This window comes from Amblyomma mixtum, chromosome 3 (genome assembly GCF_055824585.1).
Source record: "Amblyomma mixtum isolate Tamu chromosome 3, ASM5582458v1, whole genome shotgun sequence".
Taxonomy (NCBI): domain Eukaryota; kingdom Metazoa; phylum Arthropoda; class Arachnida; order Ixodida; family Ixodidae; genus Amblyomma; species Amblyomma mixtum.
Genome location: NC_143014.1, coordinates 206,722,704 through 206,746,748, shown reverse-complemented (window position 1 = coordinate 206,746,748; position 24,045 = coordinate 206,722,704). Strand labels below are relative to the sequence as shown.

General features: G+C 42.2%; 1 protein-coding gene across 2 annotated transcripts in view; it reads right to left on the bottom strand.

The window, feature by feature from the left end:
- Positions 1-7,773: 7,773 nt before the first annotated feature.
- Positions 7,774-24,045, bottom strand: part of gcl (germ cell-less) — a 37,729-nt gene continuing 21,457 nt past the window's right edge. For both annotated transcript variants that reach the window (XM_089582552.1, XM_089582553.1), the window contains exons 11-14: positions 21,829-21,904; positions 18,536-18,597; positions 16,447-16,621; positions 7,774-12,352 (exon numbers count right to left, since the gene is read on the bottom strand). In XM_089582552.1, coding sequence (XP_089438678.1) covers positions 12,236-12,352; positions 16,447-16,621; positions 18,536-18,597; positions 21,829-21,904 — 430 coding nt within the window. In that variant the 3' untranslated portion in view covers positions 7,774-12,235. The remainder of the gene's footprint in view (positions 12,353-16,446; positions 16,622-18,535; positions 18,598-21,828; positions 21,905-24,045) is intronic.

Here is a 24,045-nt window from a genome sequence, read left to right as displayed (position 1 = left end):
CGCCTTAGGAAGCATAAGAGGGTTCTCACGCAGCTTCCACCCTCTCCGTTCGATGACGTTCTACGTCACACCTGCGGTAACTCAGGACGTTCTACGTCCGCCGCTTATGAACGTGGGTGGCGCTGATGAACACTCTCAAGGTTAGGTTACTTGTAAACATAAATACCCCCGAAAGCAGAAGAATTGACAGCCGTCGCCGTAGCTCAGAGGTAGAGCACCGGACGCGTAATTCGGAGGTCGTGGGTTCGGATCCCACCGGCGGCAGGTGGTTGTTTTTTCTTCTGCTTTTCTAATCAGTTATCTTTAAACGATAACATATTCAGTAATATTCTAAATTGATCAACACCACAATATAAATAACGAAAAAAAAAATCCCCTGTGCCCCTTGGTTTCTGTGGCTGTTGGCTTCTGTCATATACTTGAGTTGCCGACTATAGCGGTTGACTTCTTTAAAATCCAATGTTACTCAGATCACTTGTGTGTTTTTTCCATGCTCATAACTGTGGCTTGTCTTTGTTTGCAAGTTTATGTTTTGACAATGTAGCTTAAGTTTTGCACTCCCTTTGCCAGCATTAGTAAATGAAATCAATCGTCCTTTTACAAGCAACATTTTGAAAAAATACAATGTATAAGGTGCAAAATAACGCACATTCATTTTTATGCCAGTGCCCCACAGTGACTCACAAGAATAAAAAAAATAAAGGAACAGGTGCACAGAACAACTGATAGGCATGGTACATTTATTTTCTAAACACAACATGAAATGCATTCCCATTATCTACAATACAAGAACCACTTTGTATTATGGCTATTTTTAAATCAATCCAGAGGGCAAGCAGGTCCTATAAAATATTTTGGAAATGTACAAACACTCTAAAGACCTTCAAGGCTAAGGCATTTAGGTGAAGAATTTGAAATAGCAATCTTAATGGCAGTCTTCTAATTACACAGGCAATATTACAGTGAAATGGTTCGACACCAAATGTGGCAGTGCATAACAAAGTGCCTGTGTGACCAACAGTTTTGTGCACGTCGCATCAACAATTCAGCATGCACTAATTTCTGTACACAACCGCTTCCTTCACTGTTGATTCATTCCACACCAAAAAGCTCAAAAGTTTTTCAACCATCATGCACTTAGCAGGAAAATTTTGCAGTCAGTGCTGGCAGTTTGAAAGGAAGTTTCCCGATTCACTTACTCCAATTAAAAATGCTTTTTTCGATTTCTAAGGCACGAACTTGCCAAGTGAGGTACCATGCTATACAGGGTGATCCATAAGTCACAAAAAAATTTAGAAGTCAATAACTCAGAAGGTAGAGTCAGCAGTGTAATGTGGTTTTCACACAAATGCACAGAAATACATGGAATTTTTTTCAATACTGAAAAATCTGATTGCCAAACTTATGACCAAACGTGTACTACAAGAAACAAATGAAAGGCTATGCTGTCATCTTTTCCTGGCGGGCAAATATATTTTTCTGCGCATCTCTGAAAACTGCATCGTGCTACTGTCTCAACTTTTCGTATTATTGAATTTTGACTTTTTCTGCGACCTTTAGATCATGCTGTATTTGTATTTTTTTTACAGGTGTATTTCATTTCTTCATCAAGTATTTTAAAGGTGCCCGGGGCAGGTCAACAAAATTATCCTGTCAAACTAAATTTTGTATTAGGAATACAGGATTCACACAACACAAAGTTTTCTGGCACACAATAAAAATGCAAAGCATGCACTTTTATTCTTTTCATTTAAGATTTATGCATCCACGAGGCATGAAGAGAAAAATAAAATATATATGAAAATAGCTTTCAAATGAATATCGTCCACAGTGCAACTGAAAAGAATGTTCTCTGCGTGAATAGCACTGCTTTTCTGAAAACTTCACTTCCAAGAGCCAGATCCTGCTTGTGGTCAAACTAACAGACCACAGTAAACTGCTGTGAAGTGTTTCGCAATTGCCTTACTTGTGAAAGAAATTGAAAAACATGTACACATTTTTTAAGACCAAGACCACTTCTACACTCTGTTAGGTGTGCCAAGCAGGCAGACATTAATTTATCAGCCCAGACAGCATCGATGATATCAGTTATAAGCATATCCAAGTGGCCTTATACCACTTTGCACTGTTGTTAAAAAAAGTGTAAATGAACTTGGTTGAGTGAAATCCTATAATTTAGTTTTCTGGACTTGTGCCTCCATTATAAAGCTACACACACAGACCTCCATGCTTTTCATACTCTCGTTGTGTTAATCTGAGGAAAGTGGTGTTGCACCAAGTAACTGAAATGATGGCAGCCAATCTGCCCGATGTTCTAAATATTCACCACGGCAGAGTTTTTGCATTGGGATTATGTTTTACCAGGGAAAGCAGTGGGCACTTCTTACTACCTGCTGTGTTCATCTAATTTGCTTTTTCTGAGGTAGGCGACCATGCCATTCAAGACTCCAACACAATCTACGGCAATGAAAACTTGGCGGTGGGACAAGAATTCAGGACTTTTGCCCTTGAAAAAATTATTACCTTTTGGTACCTTTCTCCGTCTCTCATGTAATAAGTGCTCAACTAAAGAGACCCTTCATTGTGGACATATACTGACCACCAGAGTAACTTATGGGCCCCAGAAAAAGTTAGCTCTAAAAAAGTAAAACCGTGCATGGGATTTATTATTTTTTACAATGCTACCTGTTATACTCCTCACTAAATAGTCTTAAATTATGCCTCAGCAGAGCAGTACTAACCTATAGCACTTAGCAGTGGTTCAGTAAAAAGAACGTTAACACCAGTGACGTACTTTAGTAAGGAACCAGAAAAAGTTGTCAACCTGAACACTTTAACAACATTTAATTTAAAGGTCAGAGCAGTTTGTTGGCCTGCCATAAACAGTTTTATAATGAGTACATTTTGCCTAACATAAGTCTATAAAGGATGCAACACAGTACTACCTCCAGTTGGTGGATTTCAGCACACTTAACTTGAAAAGTGGAAAAATGCTCTTTTACACTGAAGAAAATATGTGAAAATTGTTCCAGTTAAGTTTGTGAAGATTAAAGAAAAGCAGTGAATCTTTTGGTGTGGAATGACCAAGGGTTAAGTAATGTACCTACTGCATCAGTGAAATTCAGCTAAACAAACATCTTTTAAATGCATATTGGCATTAACTTCAGTTTTGCAAATTGATAGAAGATGCTTTCACAAAAGTCACCTGAAAGTTAAGCGAAGCCACTAACTATTATGTGCCCATTAGCATCTCACAATTGCGTACATAGTATGCGAATTAGGAATAACACAGAACATATATGGTCATCTCTGAATGTGCGCAGTAACTGAGCTGGGCTTGAATATTGCATAATTAAATAAATGTTAGACACCACTGCACCCTAACACTTGTAGACGAAAGAAATAACTGTTTTTGAAAGGCTTCTTTCACTCTGAGTGCACAGTCAATAACAAGCATCTTTCATTTCCACATGCAGCAGTACCAGATGCATACTTTCCAGAGTTCTTAAATCAAAACTGCAGTCATGATACATTAGTTACAAAAAAAAAAAAATTCTGGGCAGAATCTGTTGTGCATACAGGCTTTCAGTGATAAGAATGAGGAAAAGTTAGTGTTATGGATAAACACATATTTACATAGTTTGTACAATCAATACAACCATGCAAGAGTTAACACGGTTAGTCTGAAAGCTGAATACCAGCAAATCCAGTCTCATGCAAAAACGTTATCACCACGACTAGACATCCAGCAGCATAGAACACACAACAAGAGAAAGAATCTTACAATAAAAATGTTAAAAGTGGATGGCCCCACACTTCATGTGAAATTGTGCAAAGTGCTCAAACCTGGCACCCAAAGTCAGCAAAAACAAAACATGCTGGCAACACAGAAAACATGATGAAATGTGCGTACAGTTTGCATTCTTCGACTAGTTTTTATTTATGACACGGGTCAAGTTTTACTGTTTACATATGACCTGTAATCACTTTCAACATCAGTTACAAACAGAGCATGAAGCAAAAGGGCACGAGGTTGCACAACTTGCCTCAGTGTGTGCAAATTAACAGTACGCACATGGTCAAACATCATAGCAAGTTCAAACATGTCACATATTCAAGCTAGAAACAATTATTCTACTTCGCAGTTTATCACTTACTGACAAATTAACTTTACACTCTTGAAATGATACTTTTAATCCTGCACCAAAAAAAAAAGAAAAGCAGATGTAGACAAACGCTCTGCATAATGAGTACGTAACCACAAGTTAGCAAAAAAAAAGCCAGTTTGTGCACCTTTGCCCATACAACTAAACGAATTCATAAGCAGTCTAGACTGTAAAGACTGTTATGAATCAGTTCAGTTCATTAATGGCCCATATAGTGGAAATGAGTATGTTCGCACATTTCTGGGACCCTGACCCAACTTTGATAACTGTACTTTGGCAAAGGGTAATGAAATTGCTGCAACTTGCCTAGCCCCAGCTCATTCTCACTGGATTACTCTGTCTTTGCTAAAGATGCACAGAGCTTGGTACTCGTGCCACATTCTCTTTCTGGGTGGCCATCTTCTTTGAGCACACTGTACAGGGGTGATGGAAAGAATGCGAACAGCCTAGGCGCTCCGCTGTTCGCATTTCTTTTCATTATGCTTTTACTTCAGTAGTAGCGAAATGACGCTAGAGCCGTCCGTGAGGAATTCTAGGACGACTATAACGTCTTTTTTTTGCCACCCAGGTAAAAGCACGATCGAAAGAAATCCGAACAGTGGAGCACGTAAGCGCCACGTCTTTCGCGTTTCTTTGCATCGCGATAGTACATGGGCAACTGCTTCACACAATCAGGCAATTGCACTTCATGTTAAAACAAGTTTGCAAAACAATTAAAAAGGCAAGTGGTAAGCAGATTGTGGTTAACCTTGATACCTAAAATTGTCAATTTTCAATGACATGGCACTAAAAACCTTCAAGAGAGCACAAAGCCCATGCGTCTCAAACCATAGCACACAAGATAAAAATGCATAAAAATGCATACCAACACTTTGGTACAAACAACAGCAAAGAAAACTGCACAACAAACATAACTTTCAACTACGTCACAGCAAATGCAACATTAGAGAAATTTGCACAACCAACATAAAGCTCTCTGAACAATGTTACGACAAACGCTTCTGTATAAAGTTAACAAGCTTGAAAGGCTTGAAACAAAGAGAACATAACCCAGAAATTCCTCGCCAAAGCAGATGTGGCCCGCTTGCACAACTGTGAAAATTTACACTTAGAAGGCACTTTGTCTCACTCATGCAGATTGTGCAAGCTGAGTAACAACCACAAAGAGCCACTTAAATAAAATCTCTTAGAAGTGCTCTTTAAAAACTCAATAGTACAGCTAACACATTGCCTCCATTTCCCTCTCGCACTGGAAAAACAAATCATCACACAGCTTTCCTGCCACAAGCATGATGACCATTATGCAGTCCCTCAAAGGTGCTGAGCGCTGAACTTTTTCTAACAAAGCCAGAAAAACAAGTGCGCCATTGCTTTCACACTACTCAAACTATGCATTTCAGTACTACAGGATTGGTATCAAACATGACACTATAATTTGGTAAAATGATTTCCCTTAACAAATACAAGTTCTAATGATTTTTCTTGAAGCTGTAACACGATACAAAAAATGTTTACCACGACAGGAAACATTGGATAGATGCCCACGATGTTCACCACTCAGCCATTTCAACAAAAAGCTGCATGACGACCATTATGCAGTCCCTGTGCCCAAGAAATTTGCTGAAACAAGCTGTGCACCGATTTCTCAAGTAGAAGCAGCAGTGAGAGGAACAGTACAAAGGCCAAAACAACCAGAAACTCACAACACCTCACACAAGACCTAGATAGTTCAGAGACCTCTACAAGTTCTTTGCACAAACACTTTCAATTTTTTTTCCGTTTATCAGTTTTATGAAAGCAATTCTGTATAACATGAATCGCAGCTGACAATGGCTGATGGAAACAATGAGTAATGTTCAATCACTGCATTCTTTTGCGAAGAATAAAAACACAGCATGTGGTACGAAACAATCCGTAATGAAGGTGCTGATGGCCCCACTGATGAAGTGTTAGGACGGGCTGGTAAATCACAGACAGCAAGTCTGCTCGACGACTACAAGATGCACGATGCAAAACAATTACGTTAAAACTGGGGTTTTTCAGTGCACTAGGCACATCAGGCATAAATCACTTTTCCTTTCCGGCTTATTTTAAAAGTCTTTTGTTTTTGAGGCTCTACACGGCTCTCCATTCTTTCATTACTACTAGCATTGAATGCCCGGCTGGCCAGAGCCATAAAATGGAGGGTGGTAGAGAAAGGGGTAAAAGTGGACACGCACTTGCGTGAAAAGTGCGACTTTCAGTCATTCGGCTGTCACTTTTAAGCCTAACCCAATTCCTAGAGCTGGAAGCGCTGCCTACTGCCTCATGCAGATGTGCACCCAAGAGTGCCTATCGTGAACAGAAGTGGAAGCCCCTGCCTCTGTCATAGTTATTACAGTGCGACTTCATGCAATCCATAAATCTCAGCATGCATGCTCTTTTCACATCCCTGCTAAATAGAGGGCTACTACCGACACACTGCAACAACTGCAGTGGGCTTGAGACAACAGACAACAGTAGCAATTTGCGTGGAAGCAGCACACCCTGATTTTGCCACATTCCATCATAAACTTTGAAGGAGCGTACAACACTGACCAACCAGCCAGCCGATACTTGCACAATATTATCAACCCCATAATGTCCGGGCAGCAAAAGTGTTGGACGAAGGATATGAACCACAAGAATCACATTGTTACTGCTCCCTACCGCAGAAAATGTATAGAACTGGTGAATTTACCAAGAAAAATATAAGTGTCCTGCCTGATTTGACTTTGCAAACTATGATAATTTCTGAACATTCAGAAATGATAAAACTGCTCACACATACTAACACACGCAACAACAGCAAAATTAAAAATTAGTCCACCACCCATCAATGCAGCAAGCAGTATGCCCACTGAAATTTTAGATCATTCTGTAAGAAGGACGGTTAGTACTTGGAGCAAGTCTCCTGCATCTCTGGCAGTAGGCAGTCTGACTTCACATGCGGCATGAGACGCAACCAAGGCGAGGCAATCAAGAAAACGCTTAGCAAAATCTAGTTCACATCATCACTGTTCACACTGTCAATTGCAATATGTTGAGAAGAGCAGCCACTGCAATACAGTGAGAAACTGAAGTGCAAGTAGAAACAAACTATCTACAATACATGAGTCTTTCATACATGATATAGAGGGCATTAAAGGATTAAAAGACTGGAGAGCCGTACATCTTGTGTTCATTAGCACGACACGCAGAAGTGCTGCGAGACTTACTCAAGACATCTCTAATGCTTATAGCGAGACTGTAGCGCGGTACGGAACGAGGACACACGAAGAAGAAACGAACAACACGAGTGCCAACTTCCAACAAGTTTTATTAAACACGTGTATCTCATTTATACGCCAAAGACATGCTATCACCTGTGCTAACAGTGTTCATGCATTCATGCCTTAGAAACGATAGTTCTTTATTTCATAAAAGTATAGTTGGAGCGCTTACACACGTCACACCTGAAGCATTTATCCTTTCGGCTTCAATTATTAATTGCGTGGTCATGTCTTTGCTTTTACCTATCACAACAGTCTTCTCAAGAAATGGTTTGCACCTTTTTTGATTCGCATGAAAAAATGTGGTTGACGAGTGAATTCCCTTGGCCGTTCTTGACGTTATGTGCAGGCTCCATTCAACGCTCATTATGACGGCACCCCGTTTGGCCTATGTAATGACCCCCGCATGATGAAGGTATCTTGTATATGACACCTTCAATGCAAGCGATGTAGGGCTTCTGACGACGAGTTGTGCATCCCTGTGCTCTATTGTTGTTGGTATTTCCTAATTTGCACAACGAGGCGAGTTTTTTGGGGGCCGAAAATATGACTGTTGTATTTGCCTGTTGTCAGATCCTTTTCAGATTACGTGCAATTCTGTGCAAGTATGGCACTACAACAAGGCACTTTCTTTCACTGAGCATGTGAGGCAGTTGACATTTATCTCCATTCAGTTTTCTGAGAAGTTTTTTGGCATCTGGACATCGGCGGGGTAACCAACATTAGTCAGCCTCGTGGACTGCTCCTTAAAACTTTCAATCATTTTGTGCGTACACTATTTCTGGAGGGAGTTCTGAAAGCACATGCTGACGATGCCTCTCTTTATGAGTTTCAAGCGTGCAGAATGACACAGCAATAGAGGTTTGTTACTATGAGGCTGGTAGGCCCAGCAAATGAGATTAGGGTGGAAGGTGAGGTTAAGATCTAAAAACCTGATAGAATCATTAACGGGCAATTCAAACGTTAAAATAAGTGGGTCAAAGCAGTCTTTCATGACGGTTAAAATGATTATGTCCTTTGACTCAAGAGAGCCAGAGTCATTAACAACAACTAGGAAGTCATCAACAAATCTAAAGCTTTTCAATACGTCCATACTCTCAAGGCGACTGATAACAGTCTTGTGAAGCTTAGATAAAAACAAGTTACTTAAAACCGGGGCTAAGCATGACAATATATATCCCTTCCTTTCGAAGGTACGGTTTTCCTTACCAGTTTATAAAAGTTGACTTCAAATAAAAAGCTAAAAGCTCTAAAAAACTGCCCACTGCTATACCTGCCATATTTTGGAAGACGACACACCCGAAATCTTCAATGTACTCTTCTACACAACATAGTACCTTGTCAATTGGCAACAAATAATATAAATCCTTAATCTGCACTGAAAATGCGTTAATACTGCCACCAGACCAGTTCCGGACAAATTCTACAATTTCATCAGAATTCTTAACAGCAAAGGCCAAACTGCCAAACATAGGTCAAAGGGGGCACTGTCTTCATGTGCGTTTAATGGAGCACGCACGTAACGTCAAGAACGGCAAAGGGAATTCACTCGTCAACCACATTCTTTTATGCGAATCAAAAAGGTGCAAACCATTTCTCGAGAAGACTGTTGTGATAGGTAAAAGCAAAGACATGACCATGCGATTAATAATTGAAGCCGAAAGGATAAATGCTTCAGGTGTGACATGTGTAAGCACTCCATCTGTACTTTTATGTGATAAAGAACTATCGTTTCTAAGGCATGAATACTGTTAGCGAAAGTGATAGCATGTCTTTGGCATATAAATGAAATGCATGTTTGAAATAAAACTTGTTGGAAGTTAGCGCTCGTGTTGTTCGTTTCTTCTTCGTGTGTCGTCGCCCTCTGCTGTGCTACAGTCTCGCTATGAACACGCACCAACAAGCCAAAAAAAGCCACGCTGTTGGTCTAATACTTAAGTTAGGCACAAATGAAATCACACAGCGCATCATTGGAGTGTTAAAAATTTGTGGCTAGTTGATCAACTGTTACACCAACAAACGCATGCAACTGAATTTCTCAAACCAATTCAAGCATAAAATCAATATTGCTCATTCACCTAAGGTTCTTGCCCATCTGCAATATGTCTAAAGTGCCACACTACAACCCTCACACCCAGGTTGCCTGAGCTTGGTTAGATGAAAACATAGTTCAGCTTTAAATGAGACTTGTTGCTGGCTAGTTGGCTATGATCCATCCAACAAGGATACAATAATGCAAGGTTTTCACGCACACTAAAACAGAATTTGGAAGGATAGGAGAGGTGCTATATCCTCCATAGATTCATTGTTAGGCTGCTGCCTAGCAAACATACATGCACACAGCTGCCTCAAAAGGAGTGATGGAGAAGTCACTAATCAAAGGCCACACCCTGCTCCTTAAAGCGTTACACTTCTGAGTAGCACCACAGCACAAAAAGAGGAATGCACTTTTTCTCATGCACTGCATCGTTTGCACACGCTTTGGTTCCAAGAGATGATACCAAGCAGGGTACACACGGAATGAACAAGTGCAAAGAATTCTGTGCTCATCAAATGCAAGACCTCAACTTTCAACAGAAATTCTGCATAGCAGGCATCAATTGCATAGCAGAATTCTCAAGATGGCAAACTTGAATAGGACACTACCTATAGCACACTGCCACTTATATTGAAAGCAGTCTTCAGGAAGAGATGCTCTGTAGGCGTGCAGTCGCATTCACAAAGCATTCCTACATGTCATCATTAGTGCAGCTGCACACCCAGATTTCTCAAGCTTCTTTTGACATCTAACTGAAATCTTAATATTTGTAGCCATAACCAAAATGATGCTTCCTTATATTTCCACAACTGCATCTGTTTTGGAAGGTCCTTAATTAGGTCTGGACACAACAAAGTGCAGGCAGAGATCGGGTTGTTGTGTTTCAAAACATTAGCGCTATACATGCTGTAAAAGGTGATAAAGAATGAGAACTCAATTTTGCTTATGCTCCCCTCTTAACAAAGCCAATCTCCTCGACCACATACCGGCAATGGAACAGGCACCCAGGGATTTTCTTTGTTCATCTTCTGAGCGACAGGTGCCATGCCTCTTCTGGCATCAGATCACCTGTCTGCTGCAGCCTCATCACTAAGCCACTTACTTTTAATGTGAGGAATTAATATTTTCAGCTTGCTTTCTAGTCCTTCCGCGCTTCGAACAGCTCTTCTCTAACACCATTCCGTGCTCGGTAAAGATGACACCCTGAACAAACTAAATGCTGTAGATGCAAATACCATCACAATTGTGGGTCAAATTTCTTGGCCATAATAAAAAGCAACCTCTGATAAGTGCTAGGCCTAACGCACCAATCGGTGTGATGCTCTGCCTGTTGATCACAGTGCATGCACTCCTCCCAATTCTTAATGAACGGCCTAGGCAGAAACAGGCAGCAACATGAAAACATGCCGAGTACAGGAACATCACCAGGCCAACTGTGGCTGCAGCATATAACTTGAAAAGCGCATCAGGAAAGTCTGCCTTATGGCAGCCCGATCAGTTCTGGAATTGGTTTTAAGCGCAGGAAGACAGCGCAGAAGGGAACACAGTTGATGCGAAGGACAGTGCTCTGCCCTGTCAACTTCATTCCTTCCTGTGCTGTCTTTCTGTGCTTAAATCCAGTTCCAATAATGCACCAACTAGCCTGCAAAAACATCCTCCATCAGTTCTGCCTAGTCCACTCAGTGGGACCTCTGGGATATAATAAATGAAAGTTGCTCGGCGGTCAAGTTTGTTATTTTAAGTGGGCTCGAGCTGCACGGAATTTTGATGCCTTTTTGTTCCGTAGCTAAAGAGTTAAAAAATGCAATTCAGATGTCTTGAAATTCCGTGATGTATGCCAATTCTACTCAAAAAAAAAAAAAAAAAAAAGGGACTGTGAGCCTCAATTGGAATTCTTGATGAAACTCACTGGTCAATGACCATGGTCAAAAAAGAATGACATTTTGGGAGTGCTATGGTTCCCTTGTTCACAATTTGTAAACAAGGAAGCCGTAGCGTTCCCGAAACGTAAATTCTTTTTCGGCCACGGTCAGTGACCAGTGAACATCAACCATGATTCCTGACCAAGACGGTATGCCATCAAACCATCTACTACAATTGGAACTCTGATTGCAACGGTCACTGGGGCTTCACCTTCTCTTTCAGACCAAGGAAGGGTCATTTACATAGTATAGCGGTTGCATAATGGCAGCACTCTGCTTTCTTCATATACATGAATTAACACTAATTTTTTGCAAACAACCAGCAGCGGAAGGTGCAACCACACAACAGTGCACATTTGCCCAGAAATTGCACATGGAAATATGCACCTTTTTGAACTGTATCCATCACTCACTGGAGGACAAAGTAGGAAATAAAGTCGACCGGTAGGCCTTCTTATTGTGACACACACTGTGGTTCTCAAGACATTAACAAAGTGCAACCTCAAGAGTGTAGGAGATGGCTTAACTGGCACCATGAGAGCAGTATGCAGAGCAAAGCTGTATATATGCCCTCGACACGAAGAAAACCCGGCTAGAAGAAAAAAAATCTACTCCTGCTTTCTAGACCTCGTGCCCGCAGCTACATATACCCTCATGCTCAGCACAGCTGGTGATGCTTTCGGCTTACAAAGCACTCACACTGCTTATCACAACTTTTTCGTATGTGCGTACACAGAAGAAAAAAGAAAAGGACATGGTGCTCAAGCCAAGGCCTTCCCCTACACTCGTGTCCACAGGCAGTAAACAATGAGTAGCGAGTTAGCTCTGTGGAGACTCGGGAGTCTCTGGCTGGTCAAGTGGAGTGGTCACAAGGAAGTTGGCGCTGATGATGATTGGCAGCTTGAGCTCACTCTCGATGGTGAGCACTTTGGTTTCCTGCACAGAAAATGTCGCAGAGAAATGTTCAGGTAAAAAAAACATGTGGTATGTGTGTGGTAGAGCAACACAAACCTTTTTATATACCACATTTACTCGCGTAATTTGCGCACCCCCAAATTTTTGCCCGGATTTTTAAACAAAAAAGACTAACTCGCATATTTTGCTCTCCCTGCTGCACAAGCACACCAGCATGTATGCGGGTGCACGCAGGGCAGACTTGGGAAGATTGGCACGGCCGCGCCGCCGCATGTGGCTGCGAAAGGTGAGTAGTGTCAGAAAAAGTCAGCAATTTGTTTGTAAATTGCTTCTGGTAAGAAAAAGTTTGTTTGTTTGTTTATGGGGTTTAACGTCCCAAAGCGGCTCAGGCTATGAGAGACGCCGTAGTGAAGGGCTCCGGAAATTTCGACCACCTGGGGTTGTTTAAAAACGTGCACTGACATTGCACTGTACACGGGCCTCTAGAATTTCGCCTCCATCGAAATTCAACCGCCGCGGCCGGGATCGAACCCGCGTGTTTCTGGTCAGCAGCCGAGCGCCATAACCACTGAGCCACCGCGGCAGCTTAAGAAAAAGTCAATTGCTCGCCATTTACCCGGCTCGCTAGCACCAGCGGTCGCTTTCCCGTAGAAACGGCTGCGAGAGAAAACTTCTGGTAACCTCTGAAGCATGCGTCGCGCCAGAATCAGAAACTGTTGAATCGTTTGTTATTCCGTTTGGTGCTACTCAGTGGGGCCACATGCGAGGGCACCATTTAATCGCCTAGTATCTACAATTGCCTCTAACTGCTGGCTTGGCGGCTGCATCATTCCACGTTTATTGCTTTGAGCTGCTCACGCGTCGCCGTACCATCACGCAGGGGACTACATACCGTGGGTCTAGGGTGGGGGGGATGCCGCAACTTATATTTGGAGTCAACCTATTTTGCCAAGCAAGGAGCGCAAATTGTGGGATCGACTTATACCGCATACATTCTGAGTTATGACCTTTGTAGAGTTATTTAGGACGTGTTCACGAAATCTCCGCATAATTTGCATGCTCCCTTTTTGAAGTAAAGCTTTAATTTCAGGAAAAAAACATGCGCAAATTACGCAAGTAAATACGTATACCAAATTTGAAGCCAGCTAAGCCAAAACAACATGGGCACTGATTGCATGCCGATGTCTTCTGAACAGGAAAGATAGTTGAATTTTTCACAAAGCTTATCCAACAAGCTGTTCTGCTGCATTGTTTGCTACAACAGAGACTCTCCTCTGTTCTATGGTTCAGTCCACAGTTTTGTGAATTAGTACCTGCAAAGGCTAAGTCAGTTCACATATGTCTGACGAAAATGAATTTGTGCAGCATTCCTAGTATAATACAATGCAAAAGATTATATACAAAGAGCAATTGGGCATCTTTTTCATGCATACCATCGAAAAAAGCCAGAATGTGTTTAATCTGATGCATGTGCAGCACTCCACTCCACCATACTGGCCTCTAAGTTGAAAAACAAATAAAGCTTGAAAATATCTACAGGGCCAAAAAGGCCTTCAATAACATCCAGCAAGTTGACAAAGTGACAAGGTGAACCAGTGCAAAAATTATGTTAAAGTATCATGTAGTTAATTTTAACTTCACTCAATCACGACATACTAATGAAACAGCGTGCATACTGTTTAAAAGTAAAATGCCACAATGCACAAATAGCTATTTAATGTAGCTGCCAGCATTTATCAGAGGCACTAGTTTCAGTCATATTAAGCACGATGTAGCAAGCATGCTCTAGAGTGCACTGAGAGTGCTTTCAAGGGATAGTGTGGCCTGAACAAAGTTTCATATTCCAGAGAGCTATTCAAGGCTCAGAAGGCCGAGACAAATGCTGCTACTTCAGTTTGGAGGATGGCGGCATGTTGACAGCTGTACTAGCAAATGCTAAAGGAAAAAAATTGCCGTATTTAATCGCGTAATTTGCATGCTTTTTTTCATTAGTCTGAGGCTTCAAAACAGGGTACGCAAATTATGCAAACATTTCGTGAACATGACCTAAGAACACTTTACAAAGGTCCTAATGTGCAATATGTACCATGTACGGTACCTTCTGTACGTTGACCCCCTAACTCACACCCCTCACTGGCCAGAAAAAAAGCCGACTCAAAGTATAGGGCACATAGGTCATCTATGAGTATGCCCCCTACAAGACAATGTCATGCATCTGTCAAAAAGCCATGGGAAGTACGCAAATTCATGACATACTGTTTGCACATCGTGTAACCTTTAGTACACTGAGCCTGCAACAAATTTTGATGTCAACATGCCCTCAAAAGCCAATGCTTTCTGGTCAGGATGTTTGGCACCACTGTGAGCAAGCTGTGCGAAGAAGATGGGGGCACGAATGTGTGACTTCCAGCCCGAGTCCAAGAATTTCTCATCTCTGAGATTTTCTCAGAAACGTTGAGAGGAAAACCGGAAGACATTTCTTGGGCAAAAAAAAAATAGCTCTCTCTCTCTCTCTGGGCCTTCGATTGTGTTTTGCATAAAACATGAACTACCTGTAGAAAATGTACTCAATGCTAATTGTTGCCAATTCGTAACACACCATATTTCTCAAACATCAGAGAAACTAACAAAATTATGACTTTGGCTTTTGAATTGGGGCACATTAGCTAGCATAATGAGGATGCACTGATTTTTTTTTCTTTGATCCCTTCACAACTTGGGCATTAACTCTTTCCATATCGTGCCACAGGCCATTGGTCATACATGACTGATGTTTTGAACCTGCCGCCAAAAATTCACTACTGCAATCCTGAACCAGCTTCACCATCGAGTTTTCTATAATATCATTTCTTTGGTTTCAGTTTTCTTCTGTTTTTGTTTTTTAATAATGTGAGGAGGCAACGTGAAAAATAGAACTTTGACCAGACGCAGTCTGATGGCTGCCGATCATGGCGTCTGTTTCGCGGTGCGCTCCTCGAAGGCGAAAGGCTACACTGCGCACTTTTGTCGGTTCTTCTGCTGTCTTTTCTTTTTAGAGCAGTAGTGGTGAGCTAGACAACCAAGCGGAATGGTCGAATTTCAGTTTCAATTGCAAGACTTTGTCTCAGAGGCCAAGGACATCAAAGTGTGCTCGCATATGTTTTGTTTTACCGTTCATATTGTACTTTATATGGTGCGCTTGATTTGTAAATGAGAGTGGTTTTATATGGTGCTTTAGGGTTTTTGCAGCATACAGCCAAGATATTGTACCAAGTGTGCCAGCAGATGTTTGATAATGATTTTGATTATTTTTGATTATGATTTCTGACTTTGACCCATAGAACCTATCACTACCAATGGAAAAAGAAATGGAAGAAAGTAGGAACTCCAAGCTCTGTTATATAAAAAAAAAAAAAACGAAGAACACAACTCAGAACAAGTGTAGTGTGCAGCACCTCCCACATCTACCTCCACTTCATGTACTCATGCGACTGCTTTCTCTAGTGGCACAGCAGCTATACTGCCTAACTTGAAAGGCCACAGAAAGTGCAGTATACTATGTAGGCAGCTGAAAATTGCAAGAATGGTAGCCAAGAACATGTGCAATGTTTTGTATATTTTATTTTTTTTGTTATCAATTTCTGGCTTAGTGCAGTGGCTTTTTTTTCCTTTATTCTTTTTTTTGTGCGTGTGCTACCAGCATATTTAACCAATAAATGTTCGAAAAATTTTGCACACACAACTCTAGCGTATTTTTCGTTCGGAAGTAAAATCATTAAGCTACAGTTTGATGTACTACAATGTGCAGTGCATTTAGCACTTCCTGAAGAAATAATTTTTATTTCAAAACACTCAAAATGGGCCATTTTTTCTGTGGTAAGAAAGGTGTTAAGGGGTTAACAGGCCTGCAAGAATCAAAGACAAATGCGCCATAAGGATGGCTCAAGTAAGATCGCTTGAAAGCAGCAGGCAGAATGAGAAACTTTGGTTTAAGCCGCATAAATAAAAATGCATTTATTTTTTCGCTGATCTTTTTTCAACATCCCATCATCCCCCTCAACCAGACTTCGTTCACTGGAAAGCTAATAACCATACTGGTGCCCTTGTGAGTTGAAGCGAGACAAAAGAAGGCTTACAGCATTTCGGGCAAGAGTGGCTGACCGGAGACCACTGGAAGCCAGCAGCAGGGCATCACCCAAGGGCCCCGCTGTGTAGACAGAGACACGGTAGAGCAAGTGCCTCCGGCCCCAGGCCGCAATGGATCGCAGAACATCAGGCTCAGACCGGTCGTTGCGCCGGAACTTGATGGTTCTGCAGAGGGAGGTAAGGCAATGACTCAGCTACCTTCATTTTCTTTTTGTTTGATGAGGCAGCTGTTTGCCCACTGGCACCTCCACTAGGTATTTTCACCCCCATTCCTTTTCTAGTCAGAGAGCTTTTGCAAACAAGTATTTGTTTTCTGATGTAAGGTGTTCACTAAAGGGCAACTACAGGGGTTTTAGAATTAGACAAGCTTTAAGGGGTTGAATGTATGAACCTCTCCGATAAAGCATGTGAAGTCCTTTTAAACAAAAGCATCCATTGTGGATGCCAACCTGTAGACTGAGCATCCTCTGAGATATAAGGCAGCACAGAACTGTAACACTGTTCACTCACGTTGGGGGCCTTAGAGGCTACATTCCATGCCAACGAATTACCCAGTCAGTGGTGCATCGGTTTCTCGAATTACCATATTTACACGAATAAATATAATGCAAGTTTTATACTTGTTTCATCAGTTTCTGAAAGCATCTTGCATTATATATGGCACCTAGGTACGACCATAATGCGAATTTTTTTTGTACTGCTCCTCAAAATAGGTACAGCAATCTTCACCACCAGAATCACGAGTTTCACGGAGAAGCCAACTTTTCGATGACCCTGGGCCCTTGGGGCCACGTGGCGGGCCAGCGGGCAAAGGACAGGGTCGCTATGAACGTGGAAAGATGATAGCGCAGACTGTTTACAAAGAGACAGTGAAAGAGTTACGTGGTTTATTGGTTCATTGGGGTTTAACGTCCCAAGGTGACTCAGGTTATGAGGGACGCCGTAGTGGAGGGCTCCGGAAACTTCGACCACCTGGGGTTCTTTAACGGGGCACTGACATCGCACAGTACACAGGGCCTCTAGCATTTCGCCTACATGGAAATGCTACCGCCGCGGCCTAGATTGAGCCCGCGTCTTTTGGGTCAGCAGCCGAGCACCATAACCACTGAGACACCCACGACGGGGTGAAAAAGTTAAGTGCAGTGGGGAAAGTAAAGAAGGGTGAAGAGCACAAGACTGGGCAGCATGAAACGCGAAGCAGTGCTAGCACAACAATGTCAGTCGTTGCTGTGAGGGGGACTGGTTTGGTTTGGTACTGTGCTGTTTTAATGTCCCAAAGCGACTCACACTATCAGGGATACCACAGTGGATGGCTCCGGATAATTTCGACCATCTTGGATTCTGTAACGTGCACTGACATCGCACAGTACACTGGCCTCTAGCAATTCACTTCCATCAAAATGCGAATCCCGCAGCCGGGATCAAACCCATGTCTTTTGGGTCAGCAGTCGAGTGCCATAACCACTGAGCTACCGCGGCGGCTTGCAAGGGAGACTGTGTGCGTTAAAGAGTCAGAGGCTTTGCTGCGGACGATACTGAGCACAATTCTCAAGTGCTACCTCGTAAATAATATCAATGTATCCATTGCTTCCTTATTTTTGTGTGCCATGTCAGTTTTTTTTCTGAGCTCTTGGTGTCGCTTTTGTAGTTGGCTAGAACAAACTGTGGTTACATTACAATTGTAATTTTTTTTTTTCGTAACTCCCCCCTCGCGTTATATTCGCGGTTGTGCTATATGCATGTAAATATGGTATGTAGTGGTGGTAAATTTTTCAACCATCAGAAATCTTCGACATTACCAGGATTTCAAATAAACAGATTTTGACTTATGGAGGTTTCACTCTACTCAGTATACTATTTTCATCGCACAAAATTCGAATGAACTTCACGAATATTTTCTGCTCCTTTCAGCTCCTTTCAAAGGTTCATAAAAGTTTGTACCAGTACACGCTAACAAAATGCTGGAAAAAATTGGCTCATTCACAACTACAAATGTCCCATTTAAGGAACATTTTAGGTGATAAAGTAATCAAGAAAAGATACGAAGTAAAGAGAATGAATCTGTGCTACAGAACTGACCTGCCATGGTAAGTGACGATGAGGTCCACTCCAAAGTTGTAGCCTGTCCATCTCCAAATGTGCTGCACAATAACAATTGCACATACTCAGACATGGCACAAAACTGAGGCTTACTGTTCTTACATTTTCAGGCACATACATATGTACACAGTTAGCACAAAGGTCCCAGTTTAAGGAGCGCAGACACAAAGACTATGTATGCCAGTTTTCTCGCCTTGAAAGGCTTCTCCAAGCGCAGTTATCGAGAAAATAACCTCAGAAAACCACTCTGCAGAAGGACTTAATAATTCCAAACTATTTTTTACCACCAGTGTTGGTTTCGGTCCAGTGCCAGTGCACGGGACCTGCCTGATGTCACATTAAACTTCAGCAGTGCCAATGATCATGAGGGCTTGAAATCTGTGATGCACGGAATGCTCACCTAGCATTTCCACATGTAACGGCAAGCAGCCTGCCGGGCTTCAAGTCACACATAAAGACTTTACGGTTTTCATCTTGCTCAGATTTTCATTTTGCTGAATGTTGATTTCCATGTGGAAATCCGTGTGGAAGCAGCTCACCAGCCGGCAGTGAAAATCATTAAATGATGTAGCAACCAATGTCTGGGATAGCTGGGTGCCATCCCTATAGTACTACGCTGAGGACACCGATTACAGCAGAGTCACAGTAATATGATCAGAGATGATACGAATCTCGAGATATGAATTTTTAAAATTCTCTAGCTGAAGTAGTAGACTGTGCACAATGTCCTTGCACATTGTGCACATTGTGTTCCGAACATTCTCCTGCACCTCTTCAAATGACACGAACATGGGAGTTGGGACTGCACCCATGATCAGTGCTGCTCTCACATCGCTAACGCTGCGATCAGCAGAGCAGCAGAACATAGTACTAACCACAAACACCGAGCAATGACGCATGACCTGCACACCATAGACACTACGACTGCCAGGTGAGCAGTACAAGCCCATGCGCACAGAGCGGTACAGTGCATGGCTAGCACACCACCAATGCTGTGACTCCTAGTTGCACAGTACACACTACAAGCATTAAGAGGTGGCACGTGGCCTGCACAATGCTGAGGCTGTGATTGTCAGTTGTGCAATAAGCACTACGAACAATGAGCGGCAGCGTGTGGTCATAAATAAAGCCCATCAGCCGTGATGGGATTTGTGTCAATGCATTTCTTGTACTTCAGCCCACAGACTTTGTTTGTGTTTTGAAGACACGATTTTGAAGATGCAAGATATTTTTCACAATCCTGTGAAATTAGTATCAGCAAGACACTACTGCATATTTTCCATTGACCACTGAAATTTCGAGTCTGCACCCCTTTAATTTAAAAAGGAAGAGATGTTGAAACTTGTCTGAGTCATGTACGTTCCACCTCTACAAGCACCAACAGAGTGATGACACTAATTCTCCCCCCCACTCCTATTGACTGTGGCTGTCTATAATGAAAACTTGAAATTAATGCTGATAAAAAAATTACGATGTCATTCTAGCCTCTATTCAACTTTCTGATTTTCAGATGGAAAAAAAAAAAGACAGAGGTTCCCTATTTGGCACCCAAAGCTTTTTTTTATATGGGGTGTCTTACCACAGCACAAACGGCAAAAAATAGTGATGAATTGCATAAATTTGAAATACATATTTCATTAATGATGCTAATGAATTTTAGTGGTGCAAAGACAGCTTTGGCCTGAAAGCACCATAACATAAGGTGTTTTAGTCTACACAAGGTGTTTTAGTCTACACAAGGTGTTTTAGTCTACACAAGGTGGGGTCGAAGCATTTCCCCAGAGAAGCCGAGCACCAAGCCAAGAGAAAGCTTGCACCCATTGGAGGATACCAGGCAGAACTGGGAATAAAACCATGCACCAGCCACATAACATACAGTATACTCCCGTAAAGACAAACTCGGTTAAGACTGATTAACTAAAAAGACTAGCGCATTAGACTGGGACAAAGGAATAGAAACAGACAGGACGAGCGCTAAACATCAGCTAAATTTTTACTTTGAGAGAAGGTGCATAAATGCATTTCCATGGCACATGTGCATGCAGAATTAAAACAGAGCAACCAACAAAAATCGCAATTCCACATGTGGCAAACTGTTTCCCAGGTACATCTTTTCTTTTTGTGATAGGGCAAGAGAAGGCGTGCTGACACAGTTATCGCCTTCCCTGCTAACGTTGTAGGCCTCGCATATTTCCTGATGTAACCTCACGCCTCCCTACCAAGCACACACTTCATTAAATGCTGGCACGCACCCACAATGCTTACAATGTTTCGCCAAAAAACTGCCCCCATTAATGAATGCAAGATGCTCTCGTAGCCAGTTGTTTAGGCAGCATCCCGACTGCCCGACATAGCACTGCCTGCAGGAAAGTGGAAAAGAAGAAAGAAGGAAGGAAAAAAGTATTGTGCCTAGTGGAAGGCACAATTCCTGATTTTTGCTTTCCATCCTGCTCTGAGCACTTTGAAGGTGTCAGGAAAGGCCCCTGTGAGTATCTCTTATCTTGCTCCTTCTGTAGCTGTTGCAAACTCCACGAGCAGACACACGACGCGCCTTTCCATACTCTGTAGGCAATGTGTGCGGCGCCAATATCTGGCAATCTCTGCACCATGAAAATCTGTGTTGCTAAGCCGCACGTCAGTTGCAAATGCGGCCTTATCCATAAGAGGGTGGACTTCACGCATATGTGCCTTTTAGTCTCTGGGCGGCAACATGTGGCACATGACATGCGCGCAATGCTGAAATCTGGCCATGTCAGACCTCTGTGTGCCAACTCAGACACAATGGTGCCCTGCCTTTTCCGCACTGGACGAAAGCTTCCCCCTCCTAGAATGCGCGCTCTTGCAAAACAGCTTCCCCGCCTCTTTGTGTGAAGGTGCACACAAGTCAGTGTGTGCGGGGTGTACTTTTTTTGGGCAGAAGCATTCTATAATTTTTTTTTCTTTCTCTGACAGTGCCACACGAACGTCTTGTAAATGCCACAGCACAGAGCCGCCATGGTTCACAGTCGCTGCAAAAGTTATCTCAACCAAAGGACACGCAACATCTTAAGCAGATTTTTTTACATCGAGTCCTATGGGTAACTAACCAAACGGTCTCACATTCTTCATCTTATCCAAGAATTCATCTTAACCAAGTTGTTCGTCTTTACGGGAGTTTACTGTACTCCCAAGAGTCGCGAGCATGTGCTAATTTGCAAGAGATATAACTTCCTTCCATAAAACTTTCAAACTACCCAAGGGGGAAACCCAGGCCCCGAGCGATATTTACATACCTGGACATCTGTCGTGAGGACTCGCCCACAGCGTAGGCAGCGTTTGTTAAACTCTTCCTCTGCCAAGTTCTTTGGACTGAAAACAGAACAATCAAATTATCACTACAAGTGACATGGACTGAAAAGAACCAATTCAAGTTGACCAATATCGACTGATTATCATGTTCTAATGACAAAAAGTCCACTTTCACTGCAAAAAATGTTTTTATAAGCTAGGAAATGCAAAAAAAATTAAATACTGCTATCACCACCAGCGGCCATTTTCACACGCTAACTGCAATGACATCAACTCTCTCTCTCTCTCTTTTTTTTTTTTTTGACGTATAGCTCTGGTATCACACAACACCACCATCCACTTCCAGCCAGCAAACACAAAGTCAATAATCTCTTGAACATCGTCATCAACATATTTAATGACAAGAAAAATATTCCAGTTTCAACTCAAACTTCCTCAGCAACGAATACACCTTTTGTTGCCGAATGAATGTCAAAAGAGCCACAAAATACCACGCAATCAAATTTTACTAACAACAAAAATCAGCTGGAGTTGTCTGCAGAATCCCTTTAAAGTGAGCAAATCTACACCTAGTGTAGCATGCTCTCCCTGTCACCACAAGAGAGTAAACAAAAATTAAGTACCAAGTTTTGCTCTAGAGAGCAAAAAGAAAAAAACTGACCACTTGGTTCATAATATGCATAAAGTTGCAAATCAATATCTCTCTAAAAAAAAAAAAAAAAGTGCATCTTTTCCCTAGTGTGTGTTTTTTTTAAGGAATTGAAATAATATGATTTCACATTCACACACTGTTAGTGCCAAATGAAACGTGAACAAGACAATTGTAATGGGAACTGAAAAACGAGAAGGTTTGAATAGGAAGTAACTGAATAGTAGTGCACTTGAGTTACACTTTGATAGCGCAGGGACCGCTGTGTGGAAGTATTAACAGACCCCACCCACATTTTTTCTTCAGCAGCAAATATTTCTGCATTGTGTTCGCATTTCCCTTAGCCCCTTCACGTTTCATTTGATGGCGATGATACAGGTATGAACATAAGCAAACGAAGCACACTATTTTACTGTAAGCACAATCACGCCTTCCCTATCCGAAATGAAGAAACAACGTTTGTCCAAGAAAAAGCGCCCCAGCATCCACTGCCAGCATGCATTTACCACATCAGGCAATTTCAATTAGGCAACACATGAAAAGTGTTAGAAGAGAACAGTGTGTTCAGTTTACTTTTATCCACACCTTTACATTTTGATACCTTCCACTAAGCATCGACACCTGTTGCCTATAGAATATTGTAATTTGATCTTAATGACCAAGCAGACGAAAAAAAAATTACGAGGAACTTTAGCGGCTAAAGTGGTGAAAGGCGAAAGCCTGAGTGCTGCATTCTGCTACGCAATTGTTCACTTCACATTTTGTTGGTGCATTAATTAACTGCCAATTAATGACGCTTAAGCTTCGCCTTTAGGATTGGAACGCGACAGCGTGTTGTAGCGCTGCCAGGGAGTCCACGGAACGCCACCACCCGTTCGGCGCGAAGCGTTGCCCTGTGAACGCAACGCTTTTTGAGGAAAGGAAATGGGACTGTAATTCTCTGTCATCTCGGTGGACACCTGAGCCGCACCGTACAGGAAGGGAGGAAGTGTGAGTGAAAGAAGAAAGAGGGGCCGTAGTGAAGAAAATGAAAATTGTATTTGAGGAAAGGAAATTACGCATTAACTGTCTCACATATCTCAGTAGACACTAGTCGAAAATTTTATTTGAGGGAAGGAAGTTGCGCAGTAACTGTCTCATATATTTTGGTGGACACCCGTCAAAATTCGCACGTGGTGACGTCACGACAATTTGGACCAACCTGAAACGCGGACAAATTTGCCTTGCTCGTCGGTAAATTGGTTTTTGAGGAAAGGAAATGTATCTGTCTCTCATATCTCGGTGGACACCTAAACCTCGCCGTAACGGGAAGGGAGGAAGATGGGAGTGAACGAAGACACCGTATTCACTAGACGCACCTTTGTTCATTCCAAACCACCCAGCTGGCATGGCGGAGTGGTAGCGTGCTCGACTCGCACTCCGGAGACCGGGGTTCGATTCCCAAGCTCGGCCAATTTCTTACTCGGTTTTATTTATTTATCTGGGCTGACTAGAAAGGTTAATTGGACTAATTGGTTAAGTAAGCAATTAACTAAACTCAGTCAAACTTACT